Below are 26,482 nucleotides of genomic sequence, written 5' to 3' on the forward strand. Positions count from 1 at the left end.
ATTCCAGGAGAAAGCTGAAGGTATGTGCCATAAGCATATGTAATTTTATTATTCTAGGACTAATAACTGATTTTTGGCAAATATTTTTTGAGAGTCTGTCGGGGCCCAAATAACCCCGCGGCACACGCAAGTCATTGGTAAACAAGCCCGCGGTGTAGGGGTTAAGCCAGTGCATGCCGTTAGCATTAGCAAAACACAAAGCAGATAGCCTTTGCTTGGAGAGCTTGTGGCCAGGTACACGCTTCTCCGTCTCCTCGGCTAGAGCGTTCGTAGGCAGAGAGCGTTAGAATAAACCAGTTTTGTCAGCGTTGTAGACTTGACCGAGAGTGAGGCCCTCCCTGTCGATCAAGCCCTTCACCTTGTGCCGAAACTACTCTACTCCATCCTCGTTAGCGTCCAAAGCTTCGCCATGAGACTTACGGTTGGTAAGGCCATGTCGTAACTTGAACGCAAAGAGCCAACTCTCGGATAACTTGAAGTCTAGGGCATCGTGAAGCCTTGCGAACTTCTCAGCAGCAGCCTTCAGCTCCGTACCACATACCATCACACCAGCAGCACGTTGCTGTCGATACCAAATCAAAGTGGAGAGGTCAACTTCAGCAAACTTGGGGGTTAACATCATCTTCCTCTCCACGTTGTGTTTGCTTTTCGATGAGAAGTCAACCGTGTACTGCATGAGTTTGTCTCGGGATCTCTTGATATCAAACAAAGTAGATTGGGCCAGGTTGAACTCACGAAGGATGCGTAACGAAGACCATCCCGCATCTACTTTCTCCAATATCTCCCTCTTCTTCTCCAGTGTCAAAACCACTCTCTTCCTCTTCTCAGGCGGTGGGGCCATCATCACACACATGAAGGAGAGGCACGAGAGCAGCAGGTAAGGCACCACCACAAAAGCGAGCACATGGGCAGCCATGACGACGAGAGTACACTCATGACAAGGGACGGGCGGAAAGTGGGGAGGATGCAGGGGTGCTCTAGCGGACGTTGGAGGAATGACGCACCAGAACACAGCTGGCCCATGCCACGCGCACCAAGTTCAAATTATGGGCAGGAAAAAGTCGGATATTTTAAATTTTTTTTGTGGATTTTGGACCATTTTGGGAATATTGGATCCCGGAACGATTATGTCTGGTAAGTGGAGATGTCCGGAAAGTGGGCGTCCGGATAGTACAGGGATTACTGTATAGTTGCAAACACTATACAATAACGATATTTCAATCATGGCTTCTGCCTCAGGAGGGAGGGGAAAAATAGAGGGGTTTTACCCCTAACTGCCGGCTGACGTGTATAGCAGTCATGATTTTGGGCGCGGAGCAACGCCGGTTGACGTGTATAGACGCAGGTGTCTTCCCACTACCCTTTGAACTTTAACTTAACCTCACTCATCAACGGGACCACCTAGAGACGTGGGGATACTTTCATCTGAAAGAGAAAGAGTTGGTGATTCTTATGTATCTTTTTTTTTTTTTTCTAACTGTTATAGTTTGGCATATATTAGAGTTTGAATAAAGGGTATTTTTTTCCATCACGGATATCCCCCATAGGGAGGAGTGTGCAATATCGGAAAACCATCGGCGTGTAGGAGTTAAAGGGACGACGGATGGAACGCTACCCTTCGGCCTGGCTGGTGATGAAATACTGTTGATTACTGATATGCAATGTCCCATGCCAGGGCCAACACTGTTGTCAAGTGTTTACTCTGGATGCCAGACTGGCCTGCTAGGACTCACCAAAATTTGACACAAATCGTTCGAAAACTTAATTTTTGCCAAATTTTTTCTGCTTTGGGACTCAATTCGCATCCCTGTGCTTTTACCAGGAAACACCCAAAGAACATGAATCGTGTCTTCGTGCCTGGGGGGGGGGTTAAGAAGCAATTGCACATGCAGGAGGAGGAAAATGAAAACTTAGTAAACAAATTAAACAAGAATGACAACAACAGATGACCTGTCAGTTGAGGTGGGTTCACTTAGAAGGAAGATTAGTAAAATGGCATGTATAGTTGTCAACCATGGGAGTATTATCAAGGAGTTCAGAAATGATACACAGACAATTAGGCAAGCAAGCAGTCTGACAGAACAAAGCAGTGATATCAGAGAGAAGATAACCCAGGTGAATGAAGTGATGCAAAGGTACAAAGATGATGTGGAAACTACGTATGCTGAAATGGTTAAAGTAAAGGAAGACTTCCAAACAAGAGTCGAAGAAAAAGACATTAGAAAGAAAATGAGAAAAAATAATCTAAAACACCCAAAAATTGGTCAAAGATTCAGCATTTACGAAAAAATCTATAGTAATCACTGGTATTGATGAGGAAGAAATAAAAAACAAAATGTCAACACAAAATGGAGATGGCAGATATTATTAGCATCCTGATGGAAGTACAGTATCTGAAGAAATCTGTAATAAAAACACAGAGGAACACAAAATGCTAGGGAAATATGAGACAAATATGTCAAGACCCCTGAAAGTAACCTTCCAGAGTGTGAACACTGTGGAGGAAATACCAAAAAATGCAAACTCAATGGAAAAAGACGAATATAGAAAAAGTATGGATAAAAAGATGCCTAATCCAAGAGGAATTGGGAATACTAAGGGAGAAGTGGGAGGTGGCAAAAACAAACAACGAGGGAAGAGCAGAGGAAGAGGAGTAAATTTTTTTAGTAAATTTTTTTAGTAAGTAATTATTTTGCAGGTACAAAATTGTTATATAACCAACAGGGAATAAATAGGAGGAAGGTAGTAGACTCAAGTTATGGCACGCTGCCAACGGCCTTACCACGCTGAGTACACCGCTTCCCGTCCGATCAGCGAAGTTAAGCAACGCTGGTTCTGGTTAGTACTTGGATGGGTGACCACCTGGGAACACCAGATGCTGTTGGCATAACGTTCTCCCTACATGTGCGGGGTTGGTGGAGGATTAGTGCCCCACCCTGTAAAACAATTAACTCTAAGCCCTTGGCCACCCCATTTGGGATACATGGCGTCTGGCAATGAATGAATGAATGAATGATGTAAACAAGATGATTAAGTTGATGTACTCAAATGTAGATGGAATGGTGTCTAAATTATTAGAGATAAAAGACTATACCAATCGGTACAGAGGTGGCCTGCAGTCCCACTGGACCCAGGTTCATTTCCCCACTGGGGCAGGGAACAGTTTAACCTCTTAAGCGAGGGCATGTCGGAGGCGGTCCGTGCACCTCACAGGGGGATATTCGCTCTCCGACTGACTTTTTAAAAATATTTGCCAAAAATCAGTTATAAGTCCTAGAATATTATAATTACATATGCACATGGCACATACCTTCAGCTTTCTCCTGGGATGTTTGTAGAGCCTTCGTCAACTACCGTAGGACTTGTGGAGACTTCTAAAGTTGGGTAATGAAGTCTCCACTTTACACTTCCCGACACCCCGTAATATGATTACCACAGCCTAATATTATCACTAGAAACACTATTCTATGATTTTCAAGTAGTTTGGGATCATACACACACACAAAAAAAAAACACTGTGAAAGCAATGAAAATTACGAGAGCATACGAGTTTCCCACTTGTGCTTGTTCCCCGCTGGTATTCTGTCATTTATTATTCATAATCACACTCACACTTTATATTCCTATTACTTTATTACACATATATATATATATACAGTATATATCCATAAGTTTCCTTCAGTAATAGTAGTTTCTTTTCACTCAAGGCATTAACTTTCTCATTCAGTAAACTAGCGTAGAGAGCAAAGCTTTGACTAATACTCCAAGTATTTGTACTCATATTCTTATATTAGTAATTATTTACATTTCTGTTTTATTTACACTAAATTATACACTGTCACTTCCAGTAAATAAGGACTCCTTTCCCTTGGAGCCAGGATAAACTTGGGACACTGAAGCACTCATAGTTTATCACCATTTCCTACATTGGCTCATCACTCGATTCATCAGAAAGATTGTAGTCACTGTCCATCATTATCATAGATAAATTAGCCAGTTCATACTCCACAGCAGAGTCATTTAGTCCTTTACCCCTTCCCACACGAGGTTTAGTAGAGGTAGAGGTCACAGGACCCTCTAGAAGCGGCGGAAATGGAGGGGCGCGAGTGTTACGTGCTTTCATCTCAAGAAACAACACTGAACTAAATGACGAGACGGATATGGGGCCCCCAAGGGTTGACAACATCTGCGAGGTGACAGCTGCTAATTTATAGGCTGTGAAATGATTGGGAAGAAATTAGGTAGTTCCAGACGAATGTAAATATCATTTAGGCTTCTCCCTTCCTTTCTTATATATATTTTTATTATGACAACAGGTCAAACAGCATATTTCAAGGGGAAATAAACAGGGAAAATTAGCAAACATGTGCACGTGGGGTGTTGCCAGGTGATAATTAGCCAATTCCAGGTGTACGGCACTATCAATTACCTTTTTTCTTTTTTATATACAGGTATATTATTTTGTATAAGAATAAGGCATAGGGCTCATTCCAATGGATGAAATGAGTGGAAAAATCCGGGCAAGATTTGCCTAGCGAGGCGAGGCTGGGGCAGGCGGGAGAAGAGGGTAAGGGAGGGGAGGTAGGGGGGAGAGTCAAGAATGGGGAGAAATGGCTAAATTGTCAACAATGGATGAGAGTACAGATGACAATAACAGCACTGACTATTGTTAGACACTGGCAATACTGACAGATGATACAAGCAACCACTTCAAAGCCAGGGCGAATTCAAAATAATACAGAATCGCAAAAGTGACACCCCGCGGTATGATCCATTACACACGAGCGTCAAAAAAGTGACGCCCTGCGGTTAAGGGGTTAAGGATTTGAATTTCATAATATCAGACTTTACTGATCTACCAAAAGATTTGCCGACATGTCATAAAAATACCCCTGCTAATACCAATACACCAGTCCTGTATGAGATAGCCCTAGTATGTATTCAATATGGACGGTGGGTGTTAGCGCCGAAATGGTGACATGTGGAGGTGTATGGCATGTTGGAGAACTACTGGGCCTTGGAACCAGGCTGTGAAGCCTGTGCCCAGAGTTGGACACATAAAAAAAAAAAAAAAAATGCCTAACTGAAGCAAAATTAACCCCAAAGATATCAAACAATACCCTAAACTTAGAGGAACACAATACAGTATATGGAGAAGACACAGAAATTTTAGAAAGGAAGGTGGAATTATAATCTTCACCCATGGACAGCGTAATTACCTTTTTTTATCCCACCCCGTGGTCCGCAAAAAATGAAGGAAAAAAAAAATTTTTTTTTAGTTTGTGTTGGAAAAAATAATACTCTCTCTCTCCATCTTTGCATAAGGTCATGCTAAAGTTTACGTAGGGGAATAGTGAAAAATGAATAAAAAAAAAAAAAAAGTATCATGCAGTGCCCTAGTTTGCTCCCCATTCCTCTCCCTGACAGCGCTGGACACAAAGGTACACATAAGGTCAGTGACTGATAATTACACACACACACACACACACACACACACACACACCACTGATAGGCAAGTTATTCTGTAAAGAACATCAAGGATAAATGTAAATAGGAGTTGGTAATAATCATCTATTATACAATGTGACAAAGCATAGTAGTAAAGCTAACCTCCCAAATGCCTTGCTCCCACCTGGGGTACAGTTTCAAATGTAGAAACCACAACAGAAACTGTCTCTACGTTGCTTTGTCCTTCCACATCTCTCCTACTCTCAATACCACCATCACTTCTCTTGCCAGCCTTTCATATCTACTAGGTACTTGCAGAAAGGATGAAATACAGTGGAGAGATACAATAAACTATAATATTTATGGAAAATATGTTATGACAGAGAGGTATAAGTGGAGCTGTTTTATGGAAAAATTTTGCCAACTTATGAAATAAGTCTGCTGAGTGTCACAGGAGAGGTAGCTATATGGAAGAAATGTAAGACAGGCATCTGAATATCTTCAGTAATGAATGGTGCACAGGGTGGTTTCCAGAGAACTACTGAAAGGAATGTGTGAATAAAATATTTACAATATAACTTATACAGCAATATAACCAGATGCTGAATGAGGAGTCCGAGTAGAACAGTGACTGTTTGGAGTCAGCGGGTCCAATAGTTCGCTCTTGGCTTTTGACTGATCCTATTAATGTGGGCAGGGCAAAAGGCAGGATGCAGCTGGGGAAGGCGGCAGGTGTGTGTGTCGAAATGCTGAAGACCTCAGGAGATATAGGAGAGGGTTTAGTCTATCTGTCTATCTATTGCCAGACGCCTTAATCCCTTATACGGGGTGGCCACAAACAAATCGCCTCCATGTCACCCTGTCCCCTGCCATTTCACTGCCCTCCTCCCAATTCACACACCCCTCTCTCATATACCTCTCCACTCCATGCCTCCATCTCATCCTTGGCCTTCCCCTCCCTCTCTCCCCCTCCACTTCACTCACATACACTCTCCTCTTCAGTCTCTCACTCTCCATCATCTCCACATGGCCAAACCACCTCAGTGTGTTTCTCCTAATGCTTCCTATCACATCCACATCCACACCACAACACTCCTTCACATGCTCATTTGTCAGCCTGTCTCTCCACGTGACTCCACATGCTCCTTTCAAATAATTAATTTCCACACCTCTCACTCTTCACTTGTGTCCCTCCAACAATGTCCATGCTTCACTTCCATACGTCAGAGTCGGTATCACAATACTGTCATGTAATTACTTTTTCACTTCCATGCTCACTTCCCTGTTTCTTATCACTGCTTTCAAGGAACCAGCAACCATTATTCCTTGTTGTACCTTTTCATGCACTTCACCCTCCAAACTTCCATCCTTACTCATCACACTACCCAAGTACTTAAACGTACTCATATTTTCCATTTCCTCATCATCCAACCTCACTGTACATTCACTGACTTCACCTCTCTCAAAGACCATAACTTTACTCTTCTCTACATTCACCTTTAATTTCCGTTTCTTACACACTCTCCCAAACTCATCCACCAAGTATTGAAGCTCCCCTTTGTCTTCACTTAACAACACAGTATCATCTGCAAATAACAGTACAGGGAGTTTCCAAACACTACCCTCTCTCACCAGGGCCACTCCAACATCCACTACCTTACCTTGTATCTCTTTTATAACCCCATCCATATACAGACTGAACAACCATGGAGACATGACACATTCCTGTTTCAACTCAACCTTCAAATAGAAAAACTCACTCTGTTCACTATCCACATGCAATGCAGCCATAGCACCCTCATACATACTCTTCACAGGATTCAATTCCCATCTACTCCATATGTTCTTAATACTTTCCACAATCCTTGTCTATCCACCTTGTCACATGCTTTCTCCAAATCCATGAAGGCCGCATACAACTCCTTTCCCTTCTCTAGAAACTTTTCCAATAAAGATCTAAGAATGAATATCTGATCTACACAACCTCTTCCCTTCCTAAAGGATCTCTGTTCTATAATTCCTCTGTTATTTCCCTAACTCTTTTAATAAGTATCCTACCGTATACTTTTCCTATTATACTAAGAAGACAAATGCCCTTATGATTACCACACACTTCTTTTTCCCGTTTTCCTTTGTACAAGTGAATAATTATACCTGACTTCCAATCATCCAGGATTTTACCTTCCTCCCAGGCCAATCTGCACATCTTCCACATCCATTCTACTACTATCTCTCTCCCATGCTTGAGCATTTCACTACACACTCCATCAATTCCTGGGGCTTTCCCCATTTTCACTTACTTCAGTGCTTCCACAACTTCCATCCTACTGATTCCTTCTTGTCTTCTCACCTCCCTCCTTCTCCCAGCCATTCCCCAGCCACTTACACTCGCATTACTTTCATTCTCTATGTTCAGCAGTTCATTAAAGTGTTCTCTCCATCTGCTCACTTTTTCTCCCTTCTCAACTAGTAATCTACCATTTTTATCTTTCACTCCCCTGCTAACTTTATTGCCACCCTGTCTGTCTCTCTTTACCTTTTTCCAGAAAATTTCTTACATTCCCTCCACTTTACACTCAAATTCCTTCCAAATTCCTCATCCACTCTCTTCTTACTCCCTCTTACTAATCTTTTCACCTCTCTCTTCCTTTCTGCATATAACTCTCTCTTCCGTCTCTCAACTTCTTCCATGCCCTTATTTCTCATTCATTCATTATATGCTTTCTTCTGTGCCACAGCCTGTCTCACATCTTCATTCCACCATGATCTTCCTTGCACCCCCTTTCGTGTTCTCTTCACCCAGCACACCACCTCACATGCTGCACATATTTCCTCTGTGAACATCTTGCACACACCTTCCACATCCCCCATCTGCTCGAGTTCATATTTACCCAATCGTTCCTCCACTTCTCTCTTAAATTCTGCCTTTTTCTCATCCTCTTGTAACCTTTCCACTCTCCTTACATCTACTCCTTCCTCCCGTCCTTCCCTTCTTCTGTTTCTCCATTTTACTTGGACCTTGATTCTGACAGAAAGTCCACTTCCCCAACCTCTATATGCTCTTGCATCCATTACACATCTTTGCATCCTTTCATCCACACACACATAATCAATCATAGCCTTCCTTTCATTCAGTTCACCACCCATTCTTCTCATCATTCGCCATGTTTACCTGTGGATCATCTTGTGCCTGAAGAGGGTATTGGGTATCATCAACCCCCTCCCGGCACAAATGTCCGCTAAAGCACTGCCATTCTCATCTATCTCACCAGGCACACCCCACTCACCAACTACTCCATCCACCTTCACATTCCCTACTTTACCATTCATTTCACCAATCAAAAAGACTCTCTCATTCCTTTCAAGTTTTTCCATGCACACTTCCACATTTGTCCAGAACTCTTCTCTCACACTGCTTGCACGATCTTGCATTGGTGCATACACGCACACAATCACCCACATTTGTAGTCCAACTTTCAGTCTTACCCACACAATCCTTGAGCCAGCTGATCCATACTCTCTTATATTCTCCTTCCATCTGTTATGCACAACAATACACACTCCTTCTTTTGCCCTTTCATTCTCACCCACTCCTGCACACATACCCCATCCATACTCCCATTCTCTCACACTTTCTCCTCTCCATTTAGTTTCAGTTAATCCCAATACATCCACTTTTGCACCCTGAAGCACCTGGACAATCTCTCTCTCTTTCACCTCATCATTTGCACCCCTTACATTCCAAGTCGCCATCCGTATCATGTCCTTTGTTCGGTCCTTCGTCGTCATCTTTTGGTCAGTCCTGGTCCTAGGCTTCTTGTTCTTATTTTTAGTTAGTTGTTTTCCGGGGAGGGGCACCAACCCTCTGCCAACCCACTCGCTATCACGTAGGGAACACGTGTTGGTTGGTTATAAGGTTACCACCCAGCGTTGTAAATGATTTTCTGGTTTACAGGAAATCATTTGGCATGGCACTCGATGTAGAGCTACCCTAAAAACAGGGTATAGAGCTACCCTAAAAACAGGGTAACATTATACTAAGTGGGTGGATGATGGGCGCCCCCACCTAGTAACCGATGTAATTAATACAATCATACATGAGAATTCCTTCTGCCTACAGGTGACTTTACATTCCATCTTCTGTCTTTCTTCCCTCTTCCTTCTGCCTAAGGGTGACTCTACACTGAGTGACAAGCCAAATGGTTTCCCGTACACCAAGAAACCATTTACTACACTGGGTGGTAACTATATAGCCAAATTATGGCGCCTGGTGGTTTAGTGGGTAATTAAGGCCCTCCAGTTGGCTTAAGCCTGTGTAGGTGTATATCCAAGAGGTGGTTGGGGTTTACTGTTCATCTAATGCCACTCAGGGATGAGTGAGGCTGGTCACTCTCATCTTAAATGTCATGACCTACTTGCCTAGCCCTAGGCTCCTCATGGGGCAACACAGGATATGATGATGGATGGATGGATGGATATATGACTGTATTGTCCCAATTGACTTGCTGAACATTGTGATTGTAAATGTGCACAAGGGGTAAGGTGATGCTCTGCACAGTGGAAATTATGGAGGCATAAAACTTTTGAACAAGATAATGAAGGTAAAGGAGAGGGTATTATAAGGTATGATTAGGGAAAGAGTGAATATTGATGAATGTATGATTAAGGGAACAGTGAATATTGATGAATGTAGTTTGGGTTAAGGGACGACTGATGCCGTATTCATTGTCCAACAGCTTCAGGAAAAATATATAGGGAAGAAGAGGGGGCTGTACTTGTTTTTGTTGATTTGGAGAAGGCGTTTGACAGACTCTCTACAGAGGTGGTGAAGTTGGCAATGAAAAAGCTTGGGATCGAGGAGTGCCTGGTTAGTGGTTACGGATGTGTACAGGTGCACACACTCAGGTGAGTGATGAGTTTTCTGTGAATGTTGCCATGCATCAGGGGTTAGTCTAGAGCCCCTTATTGTAGTAGAAGTAGTAGCTGTTCCCTAGGCAGTCTGGCCGAACATCCACGAGTCCCTTAGGAAGGCCATGACCGAGATCGGGCTTTCCCACAGAGCTCTCAAAGAGTGTATGTTGTGTTGTTGGCATAGGTGATTGTGTGCAATGCAGTCTTTCATAATGTGCTTAATAGTATGGGGTGCTGTGCTGCATCCTGGACAGGCATCAGCGACGGAGTCATCCAGCCTCTTCTGGTAGCTTCAGAGGGCTGGATGGTGCCCACATCTCAGCCTGGCCAGGTGGACCCTGTCCTCACGAGGAAGCTAGGATTCAGAAGGGTGGATGTCAGGAGGCCGTGCCTGCAGCTGTGTGTTGTCTTTAAGTGATTGAATGGAGCAGCGAGTGATCTGAGCGTGGATATGCTTCTGGAAGCTGGTCTGAGGTGGGCGAGGGGGGAGAGATAACAGTATTTGTGTATGGTATTCTGTGCTGGGTGTTGTTTTGATGTTCCTTGGTGTGGGTGGATATGCTGCCATGTACTGTAGTGGATGTTGTGGGTTTGTGAAGGCTGCAGCAAGAAACTGGGTGCCTCACATGTCTAGGTGATCCTTGACTTTGAGGACTTTGGTTTCTTAATGTAGGTGGTCTGTGGGTGTAGTAGCTGTGCAACCTGTGATTATTTTTAGGGCCTTGTTCTGTATGGTCTGTAGAGTGTTGTAGTGTGTTTTGGTGAGGTTAGAAGCCCAGGCAAGGCTTGCATAATTCACCACTGAATGTATGTATTGTTTGTATGCTGTGGTGGTTTCTTTGTTGTGTCCAAATGTTATATGGGCAAGTGACCTCAAAGCACTGAGTCTTGGTGTTATTTTATTTTTAATGTTTGTGATGTGTTGTTTAAATGACACAGATGTATTGTATATTACACCAAGGATTTTGTGTGTGTGTGTGTGTGTGTGTGTGTGTGTGTGTGTGTGTGGTAGAGGAGTGTTGTTTATGGTGAGGTGTGGGATGTGATTGTGTTCTGCTGTCCAGTTTGAGAGAAAAGTCACTGTAGATTTGGCTGGGGCTATTTTGAGCCTGTTTGTGGTGAACCATTCATGTAGTGTGTTGAGGTAAGGTTGAACGATGTGTGCAGCTGTGTTTGCGTTTTGGTGCGTACATGTGTTATATCATCTGCATAGGAAGCTATGTGTACAGTATCTGTGGTGTGTGGGGTGTGGGTATGTCGTGCATGTATAGGTTAAAGGGTGTAGGGAACAAAACAGATCCTTGGGGGACGCCGATTGTGAAGTTTCTGATGTTAGAAGACTGACCAGCAAATGTTACGTGTGCACATCTGCCTGCTAAGGCAAATGTTACGTGTGCACATCTGCCTGCTAAGGCAAATGTTACGTGTGCACATCTGCCTGCTAAGGCAAATGTTACGTGTGCACATCTGCCTGCTAAGGCAAATGTTACGTGTGCACATCTGCCTGCTAAGTAGTTTGCCGGCCATCTTTTTGTATTATTGTGCACGTTTGTGTTGAGTATTTTGTTTGCGAGGTTGTGGCAGGGGATGGCATCAAAAGCTTTGCTAATGTCTAGTGTGATTAGGAGTGTTCTGTGTGATGGCCTAGCTGAATTCATGCCATCGAAAACTCTCCGTGTAAGGTCTGTAAGAAGGGTGTTTGTGGAGTGTAGTGGCCTAAAGCCATGTTGTGACTGGGCTAGGGGAATGTGAGGTGTGACTAGTTGTAGTACCAGACGTTCAGTGACTTTAGAGGGGGTGCAGAGGAGTGTGATGGGGTGATGTGAGGATGGTAACATGGGGTCTTTGTTGGGTTTAGGGATAGTGATGATATTGCCATGCTTCCAGATGTTGGGTATTATGTTGTGTGAGTAGCTATAGTTTGATATGTTGGTGAGTGCTTGTATGCCTTGTGGTTCTAAGTGTTTAAGGTGAATGTTGCTTATGTTGTCTGGTCCATAGGCAGATGAGTGCTTGAGGTTGTTAATGATGTGCTTCGTCTGGTTGTAAGTGAAAGGTGCGTAGTCTGGGTCTGTGGGCAACTGTCTCTTACGTCTGATGATACGTCGGTCTTCCGGATGGGGGGTTAGTTGGCTGACTTGTGAAAAGTGATTGATGAGAGTGTTTGCTTGTTGTTTGTTTGAGGGTATGGTGTCTGTTGTTGTAATGGCAGTGTATGATTGTGTGGTGTTGCTGTTGGAAAGTGTGAAGCTGTTTAGCATTTTGTAGAGTTTGCTGATGCTTGTTTTGTGGTCAAGTGTTTGGAGGTAATTTTTCCAGTTTAGTGTTTGCTGTTCTGATATTGTTTATCTGAGTGTTGAGTTCTTGTATTTGTTGTGTGGTGTATTGTGTATGGGTGTTGGGGAGTGTCGCAATGTGTTCTATTGTCTGATGTGGCCTTGAATTTCTGGTGTGAAGTTGGGGTTGTGTGCCTTTCTGTTGCCTCTAGGGATGTGTCTTTTGTCTGCGTTTTGTATAATTGTATTAAAACTGTGCACAGCGATGTTGATGTTTGTGATGGGTGTACTGTTTAGTGTCTCAAGATGTTGTTCTGTTTCAGTTACAAAGGCCTCCCAGTTGGCTCTCTTATAATTAGTGTATGTGTGTTTGTGGCCAGCTGGGGTGATTCTGGTTTTGGTAGTGATGATGATTGGGAGGTGGTCAGAACCTAGGGTTTTGACCACTCTCCATGATGTAGTGGGGGTGAGGTTTGGGGAGCAGAAGGTGATGTCTGGAGATGATGGGAGGAAGAGGGCTTGGTGTGGGATATGGGTATGTTGGTCTAGACTGTTTAGTATGAAAAGATTATCTGTCTGGGATTGTAGTACCAGCCCTCTGTCTGTGTCAGGGTTGTTGACATGCCAGGCCGACGACTTGGCGTTGAAATAACCACCCAAGATGATGTTGGATATGTTAGTCATGTGGTGTATCTGTGGAGAGTAATTGCGTGTTACTGCGGGGGACGATTGGGGGGGAATGTATGTGTTAGCGATTATGTTTGATTTGTTACCAATGCGTATTTTAATTGATTGTATTTCTGTTGTGGTGTCATGTGGGGGGAGAAGTGACTCTGTGTGTGCACTGGTATCTGTAAAGTTGATGGATTTGTGTACCAGCGTGATGAGTCCACCGCCACCGCCGTCGGCACGGTCTTGTCGAATGATGGTGAAGTTATGAAATGTCTGTGTTTTCTGTGCTCTGTGTGGTTTTGTTTCTTGTAGGATGGCAATGTGTATGTTCTGTTGTTTGGTGAATTGTGTGAGTTCATGTTTTTTGGTGTTTATGCCATCTCTGTTTAACTGAAGGATGTTTATGCTGTGTGTGCGATGTGTGTTGGCTGCTGCAGCACGGGGGGGGGGGGGGGGGGGAGGTGGTGTGGGTGGAAGGGAAGGGGTAGGAGGAGGTTGTGATGGAGGTAAGGGTTGAGGTGGATTAGGATGGGTTGGGATGGGAGGAGTTGGGGGACTGGATGGTGTGGGAAGGGTCGGTGGGTTTGGCTGTGGAGGTGTGATGGAAGTAGGAGTAGGATTGGAAGGGGGGTTTATGGGTGGGGGGAAGGAGCATAAGGAGCAAGTCCAGGTGTTTGTGTAATGTTTTCTGGATGCAAGTGTTGTGCAGGTGTAATGGGTCCAGTTCTTGCAGGAATTGCACTGAACTGAACCCTTTGTCTGTCGGCTCGATGTGACAGGTTTTGAGCATGCTGGACATAAGTATTTGTTGGTGGGTCCTGGATTGCTCTCAATGTCCCTGGCTAGAAGAAGTCATTGAGAAATGACAGCCGGGGAGTCATTTCACGGTGTAGAAAAAACAGTGTTGTTGTGTGTGTTGTGTTGGGAGATGTGGTACTTGCCCAGGCGACCGAAGCCACTCCCAGGTATTCAAGCCGCGTGAGGGGCCGGGGGGGTTTGCGGTGGTTTGGCTCCCATGCTGTCCTCCTCTTCTCTTTGACAGCCTCTGGGGGGTAGACCCACGACGAAGACGCCACTGCTCCAGGTCCCCCCTTATTGTTTGTCATGGTGTTTGAAACTCTCATATGACTTCAGATATGGACTCCCATGGGAGATGTTGCATGCTGATGACTTGGTCTAGACTGCTGAGAATGTAAGACAGGTGGAGGATAGATATAGCATGTGGCATGATGGAGTGAGGCACAAGGATTTGAGAGTAAATGCAGATGAAACAAAAGTGATGATATCTAGGGCTGGTGGCAGTACTGTCAAAGCAGAAGGAGAGTGGTCACATACGATTTGCCAAAAGAGTGTGGAAAGTAACTCCCATCTTGTGCAGTATTTGTGGGTGCATAAGAGATGTAGTGGTATTAGAGGGAGACTATGAGATAAGCTTGATTTCATGTGTGTGGTGTCATGGAGAGCACATATAGACTATCAAAAATGAAAGGGTTGATTTTACTGGTCTCTTACGTGCTTGGAAGAGTTTTGTTATTTGGATGACATGTTATGTGCTAGAGGTAATGCTGGTTCTATGGATAGGGTAAGGAGTGGTTGGAGGAAGTTCAGGGAGCTGTTGCCTCTCATGACACTGAGAGGGTTCTCCCTCCATGCTAAGGGATTTTTGTATGTGGCATGTTTTAGGAGTGTAGCGCTGTATGGTGGTGAGGCCTGGGGAGTAAAAGAAGAAGACATTTGTAGGTTCTAACATAAAGAAATGGCAATGATGTGCAGTGCGTCCCTGAGTGCGAGCCCCGGGAAGGCTAGATTTACAAAAGAATTGAGAGGAAGGATGTTGTGATGAGGAGGGGCAGATGAGATAGTTCGGGCATGTGGAGAGAATGAACGATGACAATTGAGAGTGAAAAGTGAGATGTGTGAACATACGGGGTAGGGCTGCGAGACGCAGGCTGGAAGTGACCTGGGAGGAGGTTACAGAGTGTGACCTCAGGGATAAGAGACTGAATAGGAAGGCTACCAGAGGTCAAGCAGCATGGAGTGCCGCCTTTATGTGACCAAGGCCGATGCATGCAAGCCTGTTGAAGCCTTCATAAATTATACAATATGAAATAGTAGTGGAAAAAGCATATAAGAATGAAAAGAACTGTAAGACACTGGCATTACCGACATAGTATGAAAAAAACATATATATGACAACTTCTATTGGTAGAGATCAGGAAAGGGATAACACATGTATGACCCACATGTATGGTATAAACAGAATTCCGCTGAACTAATAAGCTGTCTTGCAATGTTTTCCTTATTCCCACAGCTGACTACAGTGCAGCCTCGTTATGTGATAAATTGCTACAGCGATACCATAATTCAAAAGCTATACCCTGTCTCAGTACTATGTTAAAAAATTAACTGCAATTCGCTTCAACGGTATTTTCGATGGCCGCCTCCAACAATCTTGTGTGGACATGGTGATGCATGCAAGCCAAAATGGCTGCCCAGTGTTTACACTGGCTGTGATCATTGCCTTTTGTTCTATTTTGCACATGAAAGACCACTGAAACACTACTGTTATCACCCAATAACAAAGAAAGTGCTTAACAAATAGTGCAGTGTGCAATATTAAGTGAGGTGGTACCTTTTTGTATGTGAAATACTGAAACTTGTAACCTGGAAACTGCATCAACTTTACATAACCATCATCTCCATAATGGGCCTCTACCCAGCTGACTGAGCCAAGAAGGCCACCAAGTGTTTACATTTACTGTGATCGTCGGCCTTTCGTTTGATGTTGTGCATTAAAGGCCACTTAAACACCATTGCTATTGCCAAACAACAGCGCAAGTGTTAAACAATTAGTGCCATGTACAATATTAAGTGAAGAGATACCGAGTCTTTTTGTGTGATGTGATTGTCCAGGCCCTCCAACCATCCCCCACCTCAGGGTGGGGGTGGGGGGACCTTTGGTGACAACTCGTTCCAGCATAGGACAAACTTCAGGTGGGTGGCAGATTATTATTATTATTATTTTATTTATTTATTTATTTATTTTTTTTAGCCTTTGCAATTGAGGTCACCCTCCTTAACCCCACAGAGCCCATATTCTACTGATCTCGGTATGTACTAATTTGTTGTGCAATAGGTTTTCACTTGATGCAACCCTATCACATAACAAGAGTAGACTGTAATAAAATTAATATTGGTAACTTGAAAATAAGCTAAGAGTGTCCCCTGCCTGGGAAGCTGTAAATGTCATAGCAACGTAAGACTGACATGTCTCAATCCTAGTGTTTTGGGTGAATTTCTACTTTAACATCATTTACTTTTCTGCTACTTGTATTCCAATGAATACAATATGGTTAACCTTATATTATCTGTTTTCTTTACTTCAAATGCCTTTCACAGCATGTGCCTATCTACTGGGTTCTTTTACTTAATAACTACAGTATTTTTCTACCATGTACTAATTCTCAAAATTATGAAAACCATACTGTTTCTTCAACATAAAAGAATGCCATATCCTCATGCATGCAAACTTTTTGAAACAAAAATGAAACACAAATGCAAGCAGCAATTACAACTGGATTTATTACCATACTGTGAGTATCAGGTGTGCCATAAAAATCCCCTGTGAAAAGAAAATAAATTTATTTGTTATAGGAAGAACACTATAGTAAACATGGTACTATACCAGTCGCGTTGGCCAGCTTCTCTTGTGCCCCGCCCCCTTGGCCACGCCCACTCACCCATCGGCCCGAGTAGGAGTTCTGAGCCAGTCTTTGCCGTGCCAATGTTGGGTAAACATGTCAGGCGCTCTCGCTAATCGAAGCAACAAAGCTTTTACTTAACCCCTTAACTGCAATACCTTTTCCATTTAACTAGGAAATGTTTTGTAGTAAAGGATGTTGGAAAAAAGTACCAAGGAATGTCATCGGCCTGAAAAGTCTGTAAAGTAATGAAAGTTCCCTCGATGAAAATAAAAAGGTACACATTCTACAAAGAGCTTAGTGTTTTGACATTTTTCCTTAAATATGGTATCCACACACACACACAAAACCCTTTTCCCTCTAATGACTTCACGTAAATTGAATGAGATTTCTCATTTCGAAGCGAAGCCAGTGACATTTCATTTTCCAACTTCTATATTCAAACCTCTGATAGTAAAGAAATAAATAGGGAAAAATACAATATGGTTATGATACTGTGGTAACTTACCAGTCATGACAAATAGATAATATGTTTAACAGTAATAGTGGCACAGCTGCAATGTGTTACTGCCAAGCTCTGAACTTTCTTGGCGGCAAAACTCAGCTGCAGTCGCGGGAGGAGGCAGGTTGGTTCTTTTCAAACTGATTTTGATTCAGTTTGCAAATTTCAGTGCTTCCTTTGTCATTCAGAAATGATTTCAAAGTAGAAGTAAATAATATGATAATATTTCGTGACAAGGCTCATTATTCTCTCAGTAAGAAGAATAATTATCTCAGCCAATCAGCAACGAGTAGAGCTGGAAGTGGGCGGGCCATTAGAAGGGGGCGGGGCACAAGAGAATCAGGGTAACGCGACCGGTATAGTTTGATATATAAGGTACAGTATATACATATTCTGAAAATTTTTGTAAAGGATCTTAACCTATCGCATCAGGGTGTCATGTATACATGTCGTCCCAGGGCCGTCCAGGTGACACGTATACATTATCTAGTAATTCGCACCGTTGTTTGAGTATTCAGCTGGTTATTTCCACCACACACAAGCACTGGCAACCCTCCGGCATGCATTGCAGTCATGCTTCAGTAGCCTGCCTACCTCCATCAAGGGTAGACCTACATAAAAAATTTTCCCTGTGTCCGGACCCTCAGCTGAGCACCCACAGCCGCCAACTTCAACATTAATGAAGTCTACAGGCCCGAAATGGAAAGGCCTTGGTGATAGTGCGACAAGGAGAGAAATGGACCTGCCATTATGTGAGTGGGGAAAGTTACTCCTCTTCTGATGAAAGTGACCTCGCCATGCTGAGTGGAAATGTACACATCAAATGAGGTGACCCTGAGTTCTCCATTGTGCGGTGATCTCATCCCTCTGCATGATGATCAGCGTTTTCTGATGATGGAAAACGGTCAGATGATATCGATGATCCTGCAGAGGGGGATATTCGCACAGTGGAGAAGATGGAAGAGGAGGTAGGGGGTGAAGAAAGGGAGGAGGTGGAGGATGGCAGGAGGAGGAAAAGCCAAAAGATGAACCTCACACCATCGCGTGACTCACAGCATAACATGGAAATTTCCACACATTCTGCCACAACACTGGCCTCTCCAATACATCCTGCATCTTTGCCTGCCTCACCAAGAGCCTCGCCTCGCCGGCCTGCTTCAACACATGCCTCTCCACACCGGCCTGCCTAATCATATGCTTCATCATGCTGACCTGCCTCACCATGTGCCTTGCCACACTGGCCTGCCTCACCACATGCCTCGCCACGCCAGCCTGCCTCACCATGTGCCTCACCACACTGGCCTGCCTCACCACGTGCCTCACCACACTGGCCTGCCTCACCACGTGCCTCAACACACTGGCCTGCCTCACCATGTGCCTCACCACTCTGGCCTGCCTCACCATATGCCTCGCCATGCTGGCCTGCCTCGCCACCTGCCTTGCAATATTACCCTGCCTCATCACCACAGCCAAGTATCTTGAGGTATGTTGGTGCAGGTGCACAGCAAAATCAGTTTATAGCCGGCAGGTTCATGCCGTCCCTGAATTTCACCATCACCATCACAATCACCATCACCAGCATCATCACCATCACCACCACCATCACCTGCCTCGCCTGTGAGTATTACGAGGACTCGCCACCACGGCACCATGCTAGGGGCAGGGGCAGGGCATGGGGCAGGCCATGTGCACGGTAGGAAAGGCAGGGACGAAGGGTGAGTAGGTTGGAAACATGTGTCTGGGAGGAAGGGCCAGGGTTTCAGCCAGATGTACCTGTGCTTGATGACAAATGCTGGTGTGCAGCCAGAATTCCCATGCAATCCATCATCCACCCCTGTTGATTTTTTCATTGCTTTTTTTTTGCAACAACAGTAATGGAATTTATTGTCAAGGAAATAAATGCATTCAGGGAATTCTGTTGCAATTGGGGTGAAACCTCACACATAAGAAAGAGTGCAAAGATGAAAGAATAGACAGTGATGACGGTTAGCGAGCTGTACAGTATGTTTAGCTAGCACTGACAATACTGATGCCTCACATCAAAAAATATAATATTCATGATTATTGGCTTGGGTATGACATTGCAGCGACACCAATGTTTGATAAGTATACGCCACGGGACAGGTACTTCGACATCCTCAAGTACAGTAATCCCTGTACTTTTCGGACGCCCACTTTCCGGACTCCCCACTTACCGGAAATTGTGGGCCTGGACCTTCGGTACCCAAATATGGCCAAAAAAGAAAAAAAATCCCCCCAAAATCCAGATTTTTTCCCCACCCACAATTTGAAATTGCCGAGCGCTCCACGGCACCAAGCAGCCGTTTACACCATGGCCCCTTTACCCGTTCCTTCCTCCCCCCTCCCCCATCCCCCATCCCCAGTCACGGTTGCCATTTGGTATTTTTCATTACCAAATGAGGGCCAATTTGGTACCAAAAAGTTCGTTTGGTAGTGAATCAGCAAGATCCATTACCAGATTTTTCACATTTCTATCTATCTATCTATTGCCAGACGCCTCAATCCTGTTTGGGGTGGCCACAAACAAATCGCCTCCAAGTCGCCCAGTCCCCCGCCATTTCACTGCCCTGCTCCCAACTCACACCCCCCTCACTCATATACCTCTCCACCCCATCCCTCCATCTCATCCTCGGCCTCCCCTTCCCTCTTCCCCCCTCCACCTCACTCACATACACTCTCTTCGTCAGTCTTTCACCCTCCATCCTCTCCACATGGCCAAACCACCTCAGTGTGTTCCTCATAACGCTTCCTATCACATCCACATCCACACCACAACGCTCCTTTATATCCTCATTTGTCAGCCTGTCTCTCCACGTGACTCCACAGGCTCCTCTTAAATAACTCATTTCCACTGCTCTCACTCTTGACTTGTGTCCTTCCAACAATGTCCAAGCTTCACTTCCGTACGTTAGAGTTGGTATCACAATACTGTCATGTAGTAACTTTTTCACTTCCATGCTCACTTCCCTGTTTCTTATCACTGCTTTCAAGGAACCACCAACCTTTCTTCCCTGCTGTACCCTTTCAAGCACTTCACCCTCCAAACCTCCATCCTTACTCATCACACTACCCAAATACTTAAAAGTACTCACATTTTCCAATTCCTCACCATCTAACCTCGCTGTACATTCACTAACTTCACCTCTCTCAAAGACCATCACTTTACTCTTCCCTACATTCACCTTTAGGTTGCGTTTCTTACACACTCTCTCAAACTCATCCACCAAGCCTTGCAGCTCCCCTTCGTCTTCATTCAACAACACAGTATCATCTGCAAACAACAGTACAGGGAGTTTCCAAACACTATCCTCTCTCACCAGGGCCACTCCAACATCCACTACCCTACCTTGTACCTCTTTTATTACCCCATCCATGTACAGATTGAACAACCATGGAGACATGACACATCCCTGTTTCAAACCAACTTTCAAAGAGAAAAATTCACTTAGTTCACCATCCACACGCACTGCAGCCTTCGCACCATCGTACATACTCTTCACAGCATTCAACAACTTCCCATCTACTCCATATATTCTTAACACTTTCCACAATCCTTGTCTATCCACCCTGTCATATGCTTTCTCCAAATCCATGAAAGCCGCATACAACTTCTTTCCCTTCTCTAGAAACTTTTCCACTAAAGATCTAAGAATGAATATCTGATCTACACAACCTCTTCCCTTCCTAAAGCCTCCCTGTTCTTCTCCAACTAATTTCTCTGTTCTTTCTCTAACTCTGTCTATAAGTATCCTACCATACACTTTTCCTATTATACTAAGAAGACAAATGCCCCTATGATTACCACACACTTCTGTTTCCCCTTTTCCTTTGTACAAGGGAATAATTCACATGTATGAAGATATATAGAATGGAGATGGTGGACTGTCTGTTTTCTTTGATTAATCTGTTAGCATACATAGCGCAAACATAAACATGCTGCTGATTATAAGAAGAGTGATTATTTCCATTTGTACATATACATAGTGGAAGAAAGATTGGGAAGGTATGAGCTTGAGCAGATGGAAGGGGTGGAAGACGTACGTAAGATATTTACGGAGGAGATAGGCGCAGCATGTGAGGTGGCTTGTGGAGTAAGGAGGAGATGCAAGAGTGTGCAAGGGACAGCATGGTGGAATGACGAGGTGAAACAAGCTGTGGAACAAAAGAAGAAGGCATATGGTGAATGGCTAGAGAGGAGAGGTAGGGGAGAAGATGAGAGAGAGAAGAGAGAGGTATATATGAGTAGGAGAAGGGAGGTGAAGAGACTGGTGGAGGAGAGTAAGAAGAAAGTGGATGAAGAGTTTGGGAGGAATCTGAGTGTGAAATGGAGGGAGAGTAAGAAATTGTTTTGGAAGGAGGTAAAGAAAGTAAGGCAGTGTGAAAGGGGAAATAGTAGGGGAGTGAAAGATAATAATAATAGATTGTTGGTGGAGAAGAGAGAAATTGAGGAGATGGAAGGAGCACTATGAGGATTTCTTGAATGTAGAGAGTGACAGCAGTGCGAGTATAAGTGGCTGGGGAATGGCTGGGAGAAGGAGAGATCAGAGGAGAGAGGAAGAGATCAGTAGGGCAGAAGTAGTGGAAGCATTGAAGAAGATCAAGTTGGGAAAGGCCCCAGGAATTGATGGAGTGTGTGGTGAAATGCTGAGGTATGGGGGTGAGATTGTTGTGGAATGGATATGGAAGTTGTGTAGATTGGCTTGGAAAGAGGGAAGGGTTTCAGAGGACTGGAAATCAGGTACAGTAATCCCGCATGTTTCGCGGTAGTTACGTTTTGCGTAACCCCCGCGAAAATTTAAATCCGCGAATACTCTATTAACAATTGAATCTTGCACTTGTGTCCACCATGCTGCCCATCACACAGTCCATGTCCATACTGATTGCGAGACAATTCGCCGTCAGACAATTCCCCGTCAAAACATGGACGATTCCCCTTCAGAACAATTCGCACCCTGGACGATTCCCCGCCATTTTATAAATATACTAATCAATACTTTTATAAATATACTTATTATTAATTAATCAATACTTTAATAACTATATTTCAGGGGGATCCTGGATCCAGCAAAGTCTATGTTCAGTAGCGTAGGTTCTGGATATTATTTATTAGTTGCACCTTTAGTCAGTAATTAACTTGTTTCTTCCTCGCTGTAGTCGCCTTTGAATTATATTCTAGCGTCACCCATAGCTATCTTCATTAATGAAGGCGAATTATCTTGTTTGTTGTGACTGCGAATTGTCCCGAAACCTCCATACTCATCCCGAAATACCTTCTTACAAGATTGAAAGCACATACTCCATTATGAAGGAAAAACGTAAACACCGTACTGTAATACACAATTATCTACACATTTATTCACAAAACAGTACAAAATGAAAAGATGCATTAACTGGTGATAGCAAACACTCGCACGGTCGCTTCTTAGCTTGTCCAGTAACACAATTTTCTCTGCTAAGGTCATAACTTTTCTTGATCGTTTTGTCACTTTGGAGTTCTTACTAATTGTATTATTAGCCTTTGGTGAGGCTGGCTTACGTCCTGGGGCCATGTGGAAAGCAAGTGGGAGGCAAGAGGCTCGTATCATAGTGCAGTTACAAGAACACCAAACACATGAGGCAATCAGGCATGGACTGAAGAATGTGGGGCAGAGAGCAGTGTTGCCATACCCAAACAACGAAATTATGCTATGGCAGTGAAAAAATTATGCTAGATTGAGCAAATTTGTTCCAAGTAAAAAATGAATTATGCTAACTTGAAGCTAAATAATAAAATTCTATACATATTCGTGCAACATATTAATTTTGTATTGTTTACTATGAAAATATTAAAATGAACCTACATACAGTAAGAGGGTAAATATCGGTTTTCTGCCCATACTGCTTTTTCCCACGAAACTTACGTTTTTCTGATGGATTTTGATGTGATTCATTCGATTTTGAGCATCATTTCCGTCGGAAATAACCAGATTTTGAGATATGACCCCCCCCCCATCCTCCTGCAACAATGGGGGAGCTTTGGGGAATCGGGGGTTATAGGGAGGGGGGGAAACACAGAAAATGGTCATTTCCGACTGAAATGAAGCTGAAAATCGAATGAATCATACCAAAATCCATCGGAAAAACCTAGGTTTCATGGGTAAAATACAAAGCTCAAACTTATCCTAACCAAACCTAACTGAACCAAACCGAACCTAACCTAACCTAAAACCTAACCTAACCTAATCCAACCTAACCTAATCCAACCCAACCAAGCCCAAACTGAAAGTAACCAACTATTCAAACCTTACATCTTCTTACCTTATTCCTCTCTCTCTCTCTCTCTCTCTCTCTGATTTGTAGCTTTTATAAAATTATTCCAAAAATGTTCCATTCCATTCTAAATTATACTAGAATGATGCTAAAACTTCTAATATGCTAAAAAATATTCCAGACTCGAAAATTTTATCAAAATTATGCTAAAAGAATAAAACTATGCTAGATATGGTAACACTGGCAGAGGGGCCGCGGGAAAGGGACAGAGGGTGGCGTGAGTTTACCGCGCTACAATTGGAAGTTGCGGGAATTTCAAATTTTTTGTTTTCTGTATATTCAAGGATATTTTAGTTGAACTTATTAATGCTAAGAAAATCCGCGAGAGGGCAAAACCGTAGACAAAAAATCCGCAAAAAATGCGGGATTACTGTATAATTGTTCCTTTATATAAAGGAAAAGGAGAGAGAGAAGTATGTGGTAACCATAGGGGTATTTGCCTTCTTAGTGTGACTGGTAAAATATATGGTAGAATACTCATTGATAGGGTTAGGCATATGACAGAGGAGCTAGTTGGAGAAGAACAAGGGGGATTTAGGAAGGTTAAAGGGTGTGTAGATCAGATATTTGTTCTAAGATGTTTAGTGAAGAAGTATCTAGAGAAGGGAAAGAAAGTGTATGCTGCCTTCATTGACTTGGAGAAAGCTTATGACAGAATAGATAGGCAAGGTATGTGGAAGGTATTAAGAATATATGGAGTGGATGGGAAATTGTTGAATGCTGTGAAGAGTATGTATGAAGGAGCTAGGGCTATGGTACGAGTGGATGGTGAGCTGAGTGAATTTTTTTATCTCACTGTGGGACTGAAACAGGGTTGTGTGATGTCTCCATGGCTGTTTAATATATACATGGATGGGGTTGTAAAGGAGGTGCAGGGTAGGGCAGTGGATGTGGGGGTGGCTCTAATGAATGAGGGTGAGATTTGGAAGATTCCGGTGTTGCTGTTTGCTGATGATACAGTATTGTTGAGTGAAGATGAATGGGAGTTACAAGGTTTGGTGAATAAATTTGGGACAGTGTGTAGGAGGAGGAAGCTGAAAGTTAATGTAAACAAAAGTAAAGTTATGGTGTTTGAGAGGAATGAAGTCACAGAATATAAAGTGAGGTTGGATGGTGAGGATATGGAAAGTGTGAGTGCATTCCAGTACTTGGGTAGTATGATGAGCAAGGATGGAACTTTGGGGGATGAAGTGCGTGAAAGGGTACAGCAGGGAAGGAAGGTTGTTGGTTCACTGAAAGCAGTGATGAGAAATAGGGAAGTGAGTATGAAAGTTAAGAAGTCACAGCATGATAGTATTGTGATCCCTACCATGAGGTATGGAAGCGAGGCATGGACCTTGCAAAGAGGGGAACAAGTCAAGAGTGAGAGCAGTGGAAATGAGTTACTTGAGAGGAGCATGTGGAGTGACGTGGAGGGATAGGTTGACGAATGAAGAAGTGAAGGAACGTTGTGGGGTGGATGTGGATGTGGTTGGGAAGATTAGGAGAATTACACTGAGGTGGTTTGGACATGTGGAGAGAATGGAGAATGAAAGACTGACTAAGAGGATGTATGTAGGTGAGTTGGAGGGAGGGAGAGGGAGGGGTAGACCGAGGATGAGGTGGAGGGATGGAGTTGAGAGGTATATGAGGGAGGGGGGGGTGAGATGGGGGGAGGGTAGTCAAATGGTGGGTGACAGAGCAACTTGGAGGCATTTTGTCTGCGGCCACCCTTTGCAGGATTAGGGCGTTGGGCTATAGATAGATAGATAGATAGACATATAATTAGTGAAGAATAAATGCTTCCTTTAAGAATCTGGTAATGAAAAGTTAAATCTGGTAATGAAAACTGAGGAGTTTGGTAATGTGGCCAAGTTCAGACCTGGCAACCCTGTCCCCAGTTACTGCCTAATCTTCGTTCAGGGAAGAAGTCCATCGCAGTGGATGCCACACGTGCTCGTTTTTTATGAATAAACAGTGAATAAACTGCAATATCTCGCCACTAGACCACATAGGAATAAGTGTGGAGTGAGTGTGGAGTGCAAAGTGGCAATTGAAACTGGCATGGTTCAATTAAGAAGAATGTGCAGTTTTAAACAATTATAACTAATTGTGCAAAGAATTAAGTGTAGCACAACACTGGATTACTATACATGCTCCATGAGCATTTTCAAAACTATCAGAGCCTTACAGAGTTAGAGGAGGCAGCCACGGATGTGCTGTAAGTACAGTCCCCTGAACACTGCTAGGCCTAAGTATTTTCCATACTTCTAATTCCTCATTCTCTGGATCCTTTTCATTTATTTCATGCTTTATGTCCATTACTGGTGTGAACAGAGTTTTAAATAGGTTTAAATAAGTGCTATGCATGTCTGGTAGGGAGTTATTTAGGTGGCTGTCAGTGTTAGGCTGGGTTAAGGTCCTTAAGTACCAGTCCAGGAGCCAGAGGCCCACTTTCCGGACATGCCTTTGGCTCTATTACATCAGACAGTGGAGGGTTTACTGTACCTGCATTTCTCCACCAATATGGGCCCACATCTGAACGATATGCTATGGAAAATTCGCTCAATTCTGGAAATGATGAAGAAAGAAATTTGGATCTTATTTTAGGCCATTCCAGGAGGTTATTATCGACGAGTTGCTTGTTTTGTTCAGGGGATGTC

At 43.6% G+C, this 26,482-nt stretch overlaps 1 protein-coding gene and 1 non-coding gene across 2 annotated transcripts in view; one reads left to right on the forward strand and one right to left on the reverse strand.

Annotated features, from left to right (window-relative positions):
* Nucleotides 1-26,482, reverse strand: part of LOC145404472 (type-1 angiotensin II receptor-associated protein-like) — a 209,271-nt gene that overhangs the window by 131,882 nt on the left and 50,907 nt on the right. Inside the window, exon 2 of the mRNA XM_080276009.1 lies at nucleotides 16,895-16,929. Coding sequence (XP_080132135.1) covers nucleotides 16,895-16,929 — 35 coding nt within the window. The remainder of the gene's footprint in view (nucleotides 1-16,894; nucleotides 16,930-26,482) is intronic.
* LOC145404536 (5S ribosomal RNA) lies at nucleotides 2,769-2,887 on the forward strand. Its single transcript, XR_013898193.1, has one exon. It is a non-coding gene; the product is annotated as a 5S ribosomal RNA (ribosomal RNA).

The sequence above is a fragment of the Coenobita brevimanus genome, chromosome 63 (genome assembly GCF_032717465.1).
Source record: "Coenobita brevimanus isolate Jiangsu-jjx chromosome 63, ASM3271746v2, whole genome shotgun sequence".
Classification (NCBI taxonomy): Eukaryota; Metazoa; Arthropoda; class Malacostraca; order Decapoda; family Coenobitidae; genus Coenobita; species Coenobita brevimanus.